This window comes from Onychostoma macrolepis, chromosome 24 (assembly GCF_012432095.1).
Source record: "Onychostoma macrolepis isolate SWU-2019 chromosome 24, ASM1243209v1, whole genome shotgun sequence".
Classification (NCBI taxonomy): domain Eukaryota; kingdom Metazoa; phylum Chordata; class Actinopteri; order Cypriniformes; family Cyprinidae; genus Onychostoma; species Onychostoma macrolepis.
Window position 1 is genome coordinate 207,217 of NC_081178.1, and position 9,391 is coordinate 216,607.

Here is a 9,391-nt window from a genome sequence, read left to right on the forward strand (position 1 = left end):
GACAGACAGACAGACAGACAGTTAGACAGACAGACAGACAGTTAGACAGACAGACAGTCAGACAGACAGACAGACAGACAGACAGTCAGACAGACAGACAGACAGACAGACAGACAGACAGACATGTTTGCATGTGAGCGCTGAAGTCGATCTTTAATTGAATCCAAACGCAGCAGTTCAACAGAGCCAACATTCATTCACGGCATTTGAATCGACTCAACAACACTCATCTGAACATGTCAAACACATTTTTTCAGTCCATTTGGCATTAAACATCTTGACTGAATCACTTCAATACAGAACATAACAACAAAGAGACTTTAAACTACTGAAACTTATTTCTCTCTCTGTTTGTGAGATGGCTCACTCCTGTTAACTGGTACTAACTAGTGCTAACTAGAGTACGCTGTATAATGAAGTAAGATGGCTATAAGTACAGTATATAAGAATATGGCTATGAGTCCAGCTCCAGGTCTCAAACATAAGAAATTAAACCCCTGATGACATGAGCAGGTGAAGATAACACACACACACACACACACTGAAGAGCCGGACAGCTGCTGCTGGATGGAGGATGTTACAGACACTTTTCAAACACTTTTCATGCCGTGACTAAAACAATGTGCAGCAGCGTGAGTCATTTCCCAAACAGATCTGTGAGTGTGTGTGTGGGATGTGAAAGGAATAGAAAGGGGAGAAATTATTTCCCATGATTCGAGTAATCACTTTTCTTTGTTTTCCAGAAATGCAGCAGGTTTAGGGTTCGTGTCTTGTCAGTATGAAGCACTTCAGAGGTGTGTGATGGTGTTTGTGAGTGTAGGACAGTGAAACACCAGCAGCAGCAGCTGAACAGATCAGGAATATTGGGCTGTAACCAGATCAGCTGACGCTGGAGCAGTTCTCTCTCTCTCTCTCGCGTGCGAAGCTCTGGCGATGTGAATGAAGCTTCAAACGGTTGTGTTCATGTCCTAATGGGGCTGATGGGACTCACACGAGCCTCGGGCCTGGCACTGATGTTATTATGGGCTGCTGGAACTGAAGAGCTCGTGCAATTACACTGTAATATATGGAGCGTGTGACTGTAATACTGCTCACACAAACACTCGTCTAATCAACCCAAATCTCCTCTATATGTTCCTCTGTCATCTGAGAAACATCCAACTCCTCCATCACAACAGAGAAACAAGAACAAGAACACATGCACAACAACTGTTTAAGCAATAGAAAATATCAGCAAAAAACTGTAGTAATCAATGGAAAGACCCCCATTATGTTAAACAAATGTGTGTGTGTGTGTGTGTGTGTGTACCTGATTTTCACTATGTTACGTGGACCACATGTCCCCACAAGGATAGTAATAGCAGTAAATTTTGATCTTGCTGGGACATTATTTGGTCCCTATGAGGAAACAAGCTTATAAATTATACAGAATGAAGTGTTTTGAAAATCTAAAAATGCCTGTAGTTTTATGTAGGGTTAGGGTAAGAGGAAAGAAAATACAGTTTGTACAGTAGAAAAAACATTACATCTATGGAATGTCCCCATAATGATAGGAATAGCTGTGTGTGTGTGTGTGTGTGTGACATATGATGCAAACAAACACTTGCATCATTAGAAGAGAAAATTTTGCAGTCCGCACGCAAAGTGAAAATAATACATCAGAACAGCTGCTGAACGCAAACAACCCTGAACCTGATACTCTGAGTCTGTGTGTGTGTGAGTGTGTGTGTGTGTGTGTGTGTGTTTACATAACTATACTTTGTCTCCAGAAGTGAGTTACATCTAACTAAACCAGCCAGTAGTCAAAGGTCGAACTACAAAAAAAAAAAAAAATAAATTAAGAGAGAAGATTTTCAACAAACATTAAATAAAATGAACGTTAATGAATATGACACATCGTAACAGACTAATGTGCATTTAACAGTTTATCACACTAACGAGAGCATTAATGACAACGAATCACAATCAAATCACTACAAATGACCTGAGAGCAGGATATTCCAACAGCTGCACTAGAAATATCTTATATTAAACTGTGACTGTGACATCATCAGCCCTGCAGCCAATCAGAACAGCAGGTGTGATTGACACGCCCACTTCTTCAATAAACTTCCTCCAAAAGAGACTTCAAATCCAAAACTGGGCTGTGAATTCAGACACAAACAGTCTGACTGAATAACCTCACAGAAAAATGAAGGACAAACACTGACTCTTATTTCTTAAAGAATACAATGAAATAGACTGTGTGTGTGACGCGTGTGCTGGACAGATTCACACACCAGCAAATCCTGTGACATCACGACAAGCAGCCAATCACAGCGCGACACTGAGGGTCTGTTTACGGCACTTCAGACGATTTTCCTCAAACGTGGCCTGAGGCTTCAGGATCGCTGCCAAACAGCAGAGTCACGCAACACAGCGCTGAAACACTGCATTCATTAGCCACTAAAGTACTGTCTGACACACACACACACACATGCCTCGCTCTTCCTGATGTTTGGTATTCTCTCTCTCCACTGGGCTTTATTTTCCCAGTTTCACACACACTTCAGAGAGAACTAAACTGGATGGAAAGATTCCTTTTTGTTTTTTAGACTCTCTAAAAAAGGAAAATCCTCCTGATCTTTGGCTTGTGAATATTTACATGTATTTGTTTAGCAGGTGCTTTTATTCAGAGTAACTTTCAAATCAACGTGATTGTTGTGCGTCAGATGATCAGATCGTCACAGATCTCCAAACTCAAAGCTTTTCTCGAGAAGCTGCTGAGGCTCGTGATGCTTCTAATAATCTCCTCTGTGTCTGTGGGTAGACGCTTCATTAACAGATCTCATTAACGCTCACATGGAGCCAGTGATGCGATTGAGCTCCAAGCGTCACGTGGACGTTTGCAGGATGATTTTCAGAAGGAATATAATTCAGCTAACAGTGAAGCGCCGGAGACAAAAAAAAGTCTAACGAACAAATACAACCAGAACCGATGATTACTGGCATATTAAAATACTAAAAACATGATACAGTCCTGTAAATGACCAACTAACCAATCAGCAGGTTTAGAGCAGGTTGAAAACAGTGAGTGTTTGTGGTCAAATATCACTTGATTTGGTGTGATTGAGATGATCTGTATTTGAAGAGATGATGAACTCACTCTCACACAGCAGTTTCTCTGCTTCAGTGGACTGAATGTGAATCCGAGCGGCCGACTGCCCGCGGCTGACGACAATCTCATCTGACAGACTCTACCCATGATGTTGGGCCAACAAAGACTTCCACTCCATTACCTTCATGAACAAACACTCGCTGAACAGAAGCTTGAACTTCCCTGCGCTGCAGAGACGCAAGCGGCCAATCTGTCCATATTCTTCACCCTTGAGGATCTCTTCATTTCTCTTGCATTGAGAACTATTGATATTCATATTATTCATAATTAAAGGGGTCATGAACTGAGAAACCAAAATTCCCTTGATCTTTAGACACCGTACTATAAAACATCCTTTCTTGTTAGTATAAAAACAGCTTATATTGAAGGCAGTCTGCCAAATGACAGCTTGTGGAATGTTCTACTCTATGATGCAATAGTGTGGATAAGCCCCGCCTCCGCAGAAGTTAATCAACGCCTGCTTCTACATCACTGCCTGTTTAGCCCCGCCCACTGATTCACATATGTAGTGTTTACTGGAGAGCCGCAGAAACCAAACGATAAAGATGCTGTGAATACTCGCTGTGCAGTGGAGTGTTTTCCTTCTGATCCCAACGTTAGGAAAGAGTTAATTAACTTTATTTTTATTGAAAATCAAGACCGCGTCATTTAGAACTCGGTCCTTTGTTCACTTCATTTTACTGCGGATTCGTTTACAAACAAGGAACAATTCGATTCGGGATTTTCAGAAAGACTGAAACTAAAAGACGATGCTGTCGACTATATTGGATCCGACAGTAATGTCGCAACACAAGTAACTGTTTTCATTACATGATCACTATTGCTTCGTCTCTTCTTACAGATCGTTTGATATGTATTGAGATATGACCTAAATCACAGCAGCGTCCATCTGTGAGGAATGTAGACTGTCAATCACACACAACTATTAGCCAATCACAGCAGTGGGCGTTTACTTCCGAATCTACAACCCTCCACTCGATTCAAACAGAGCGTTCTGATGAGGGGGGTCAAAACAGAACAGAAAATAGCCTATTACTTCTAAATTATGTTTTATGATGTAAAAATCTTAACATTATAAGTGGACCTCAGAGGCAGTTCATGACCACTTTAAGTCCTGTAGCTGAAGAGTCTGAATGATGAATTGTTTTCACGCCCTTACAATCTAATACTGTAAAAAAAAAACTATTTTAACATAATTCTATGTTAATTCTATGTTAAACTAATTTAGCATAATTCTAACATAACGTAATTCAACAATAAACTCAACATTAAATCATGGATTAAAAATCAAACATTATTATTAGAAGTCTAGTATGACAATTATTTTTTAACCTTAAAACTACTTCTCATATACTTCTATAAATAACATTCAAGAACGCTTTGGTTTTCTGAAAATAATAATGTGTATGCCATATTATGATATTGTTTGTTATTTTGCGTTGCCATGGTAACTCGATGTGTTTTGTTTGTTTTGGTGTAGCGTGGACACAGCCGCGCCGCGGTTTCTCTCCACAGATTTTACACATCCTGAAGACTCTTCTTGTTCTTCAAACACACACATGAAAGCGGAGCAGAGGCCTGCGCTGACGTGCGAGTGACGTCCCCGGTTCCTGTGGCTGATCTGATCTCCTTCCTTCTTCAAGCTCCTGGTTTGTGCAGGATGAGCGTTTTAGACACGTCTTGCTCAAGCGTTTCCTCTCATGACTGCAGTCAGAGTTCATCCTGAAAAACTTTCTCCATTCAGGCCAAAGAGCGTCTGCCATGAACCACCAGCGACTGACAAACGCAGTTACAGTAAACGTAATGTGCTGCTGTAGGTCTGTGGGAGAGATGATGGACAGAAAGAGACTGAGATCCATCAAAGACTGGATAATGCAGTCTCAGACAGACAGACAGACTGAGAGCGTCTGTGGTTTGAGTTTTATATGAGGCGAATTGTGCAACAAGAGCGACGTGAATAATTTGGGTTCATGCCAGCTTCAATTTCCACACACTACAAGTGAACACATTAAAGATTTACAGATATCATTTGTGAAGCCTTAAACATGATATTAAATATGTCTGAGTTCCCCGAGGTGTTATAAGTTCAGTGAAAGTTAAAGTTAAGTTAATGTTTTCCAGAAGCATCGTTATCTAAGTGTTTGCAGTGACAGAACTCCAATGATCAGCCCTGATTGAGTTATTCTGCAAGTGTCCAACAGATGCCTTTTTTGTGTATCTGTGTTATACTGATATATATATATATATATATATATAGCAATGTTGCAATATCCTGTCTTGTCAAACTTCAAATAAAACAAAACGGTATTTACTGTATATTATTCATTAATTTATATATACTGATTTTATTCAAATGAAAAAAAATTGCTCCTTAAAAATACAAGATGTTTTTCAACTTACAGAGATATTTTTAATATCGATCCTGATTTAACAAGAAAACATGTGGCCCTCCAAGTGTTTTCACACTTTAATACATAAACAAATAAATATTTTTTTTTTTATAAAACCCACATCTTAAAGCGGTTTTCAGTAACGGTTAGCGTTCCTGCAGCTCAAAGAGCAGATGGCGGTTCAGTTTCCAGTGAACTGCATTGGAAGTCACTTTGGATAAAAGCAGCTGCTAAATGCATAAATGTAAGAGTTTTCCATAAATAACTCATTGAGTGTGTGTTAAACGAGCTTCCGCTGCAGTCGTGTCTCTTACAGTCACATTCTGCTTGTTTCATAACGACGGTCACAAGTTCACGGCGCTCAGATGATGAATGTCTCTATGTGATCTATATGATCTCTCATCATTTCCTACCAGTGCTAATAATCACCGCACAACACATATAATAATGCATGTCACATGTCATCACTTCCATTTCTTTCATTTCTATTTGAGCATCAATATTTCTGAACTATGATTCAGGGTTTTCCAAATCAGCCATTATTTCTTACACTTTTATTCTACATCAGTTATTAAATGTCACACAGACACTTCAGAAGCGGCTCCTTACAGATGTCTACAGGCTCAGTATCCCAGCATTCCCTGTGTGTCTCACCTCTCACACCCTCTAGTGGTGAACACTTCAACCTGAGATGTGTGCATATCAATGAGCTTGCTGAAAAAAATTAATAAAGTGTCATTTTTTCTTTAGTTAAGCAAGCTCATTTTTTAAATTCATGCATTTAATGATTTAATGTTTAATTGAAGTGATGATTTATTTAATTTAAAGAATATGTCTTTAAACTTGTCTTAACAGCTTTGTAAGTCACTGCACAAATGACTTTAATAAATGATTTGACTCAGACACACACACATCCAGGAGCTCAAACCCACAAACACAAACTCAGAAGACAGTGTGTGTGTGTGTCTTCACGTTCATGTATGTATTAACCAGCACACGGCATTTACAATCACATATGATCCACCTCAGTCCATCCAGAGATCATTTCTGATCACCAAACACTTCAGCCATTTATACACTAAACAGAGCACTGCTAAATCAACTGCAGAAAACCCATAAAGATTTGAAAGATTTCAGAATATTGGACAATTACTCAACATATTCCAGTTTTAAAGCAAAGGCAGTAAGACAGCGTATCCCACAATGCTGTTCAGACGTGAAAAAAGCATGTTGTTTTTGTCAAATGTGAGCTGAACACTCATAAAGACATTTGCTGTGCGGTCTGATATAAAGTCTCCTAAACACCAGTGCAAACACACACACTCATGCGCACACACACACACTCACACACACACACACACACACACACACACACACGCACTCTCACTCATTCACTCTCTCTCTCACACACACTTGTTTCGTTATCCTTGTGGGGACATTCATAGGCGTAATGGTTTTTATACTGTACTTACTGTATGTGCTATTGTCCTACACCAACCCTACACCTAAACCTACCCCTTACAGGAGACATTTAGATTTTCAAAAAACTTAATTCTGTGTGATTTATTAGCTTGTTTGCCCATGGGGTCCTCAATTTAGGTCCCCACCGTGACACGAGTCCCCATGAGTCTGTGTGTATTCAGGTTTAAGTCCCCACCTGAATAGAAAAACAGGTACACACACACACACACACACACACACACACACACTCACAGTCACTCACAGTCACTCACACACACACACACACACACACACACACTCACAGTCACTCACACACACTCACCGCTGAAGAAGCTCTTGACCCGCAGGTAGCTGACGCTCAGACGCAGAACGGAGAGTTTGTCCAGTTTGGAGATGATCTCGGGGGAGAAGGGCAGCAGACTGGCCAGTCGGTCCAGCTCAGTGTTCAGACGGTCGCGGTGCCGCTTCGACGGGTTGGATTTCTCCGTCACTGCCGCTGGTTTTCTGCTGGACATAACAACAGCACTTGAAGCAACAACGAGCCAGAATCGACTCAAGCCTCGGAGATCAGCGGCAGTCAGACTACAACACGCCTGACGCGTTCACAGAAAACACTCTTTACTCTGGATTAGACCACATTCAGAAGGACAGAGCAAAAACATTGCACACAGCACAGACAGAGCCAATGACAGCACTAGAAATCTTTGACCTGTAATATATTTCTCATAATGTTCAGTGACACAAACAACATCTATTATTAATGCGACAGTCTATAACAAAATTCAATCAAACAAGTTCGTTCACACAGCACAGATAAATATTACGAATGATAACAGATAAAGAATGATCATTTAATAAAAAGTAGACCATAAAATTCACAGGGCTGAAGACAAATTCTTATTCTGCCCCAAAATTATGATATTTACAACCAGGGCTTTCTAAAAACAAATGTATAATAATCAATAATTGCCCAGCTTGAGTCGGTGAGGGTTAAAGGTGATATTCAGTGCTGTTCTTCATCTCACTGCACACTGAACACACGAGTTCACTCGGTTCACGAGGCCAAATAAAGAAATAAATGAATGAATTTCTCACACCGGACTGACCCTTGACTCTGAGGACCGGTCAGTTTATCTGAGATGAAGGAACTAGCTAACGGTAGCAGGTGCGTCCGACTCATTCAAATATCAGCAATCGATCAGCTTCACGAGCTCCAGCTTCACGAGCTCCAGCTTCAGCTCAGGACTCGAGCCGTTTCTGAACTCTTCTGAAGCAGCTATGAATATATTCAACATAAACAACCTCATCTCGGGACAGTTATGACTTTACAGTGCGTTTAAAATCATCTGAGGTTTTATCAATGTTTACTTGCTGCGTTCTGGTCTCAATATTAATTTAATCTCTTTTCTAATCATTTCAATCTCAAACAGTTTGACTCACTTTCTCTTATGTTGATGATTAGTGTCACATAAGCGTTTAATGTTTTCTTTACTGCATTGTTTTAAACCAAAGAAAAATGAGTAGTTGTAGTAGTAGTAGTATTGTTGTTGTTGTTTTAAACCATAAAATAAATGATTATTATTATTGTCAAGGGAAGTGTTTTGATTTAGGAAAACAATGCGTCGCTCAGAGAGTTTCTGATGAACTGAAACACACACAGCTGTTAGTGAATGTAAGATAAGACTCTTAACTGTTTCTGGACGGGTTTCCTCCTCTTCCTCCCAGCGTACAGACAGTCTCCAGGAGGAATCATCTTCACCAACAGATGCTCTGAAACACATACAGGCTCCTAACAATAAAACTACGGTTTGTGGAGGCATTCTTTGCACTCAGTTCGATATCTGATATCATTCATTACACTGATTTCATTTCATTAGTTTAAATACAGAATCAAATGCATGAATGATTCATTCAAAGATTCATTCCTAAACGATTCTGGTGCTGTTTACAGTCAAAGCAAGCATCTCTAATCATCAATAAATCGATATGAAAGTAGGCTACCTGCTGTGAGATGATCGAGCGCAGAATGAGCTGCAGCAGAGACTTGTGTGTGTGTGTGTGTGTGTGTGTCTGTTTGCTGTTATATAGTGTGTTTCAGGTGGCGGATTCCACAGAATGACACGCCGGACTCTTCGCACGCGATTCTGAGCCACACACACACACACACACACACACACACACACACACACACACTGAGGGGAGGGGACTCACTCTCTCTCTCTCTCTCTCTCTCTTCAGAAGCTCATATGATGCCTTTCGTGGACAGATGGATTTTAACTGAATAAAAGATGAAACGGTTAAACTTCGTATTTCAGGAAGAACATCAGACTGAAGAATGGAGAATCATCTCGGTTTATTTCGGTAATAATTCGACAGTGTAGTG

The 9,391-nt window shown here is 40.2% G+C and overlaps 1 protein-coding gene across 2 annotated transcripts in view; it reads right to left on the minus strand.

Moving 5' to 3' along the window:
• ahrra (aryl-hydrocarbon receptor repressor a) overlaps positions 1 to 9,152 on the minus strand; it is a 25,976-nt gene extending 16,824 nt beyond the window's left edge. Inside the window, exons 1-3 of one of the 2 annotated variants that reach the window (XM_058765077.1) lie at positions 9,010 to 9,152; positions 8,700 to 8,778; positions 7,331 to 7,512 (exon numbers count right to left, since the gene is read on the minus strand). In XM_058765077.1, the coding sequence (XP_058621060.1) occupies positions 7,331 to 7,512; positions 8,700 to 8,761 (244 nt within the window). In that variant the 5' untranslated portion in view covers positions 8,762 to 8,778; positions 9,010 to 9,152. Of the gene's footprint in view, positions 1 to 7,330; positions 7,516 to 8,699; positions 8,779 to 9,009 lie in introns of both variants that reach the window. The other variant, XM_058765076.1, reaches the window with a different exon arrangement.
• Between the last annotated feature and the right edge of the window lie 239 nt (positions 9,153 to 9,391).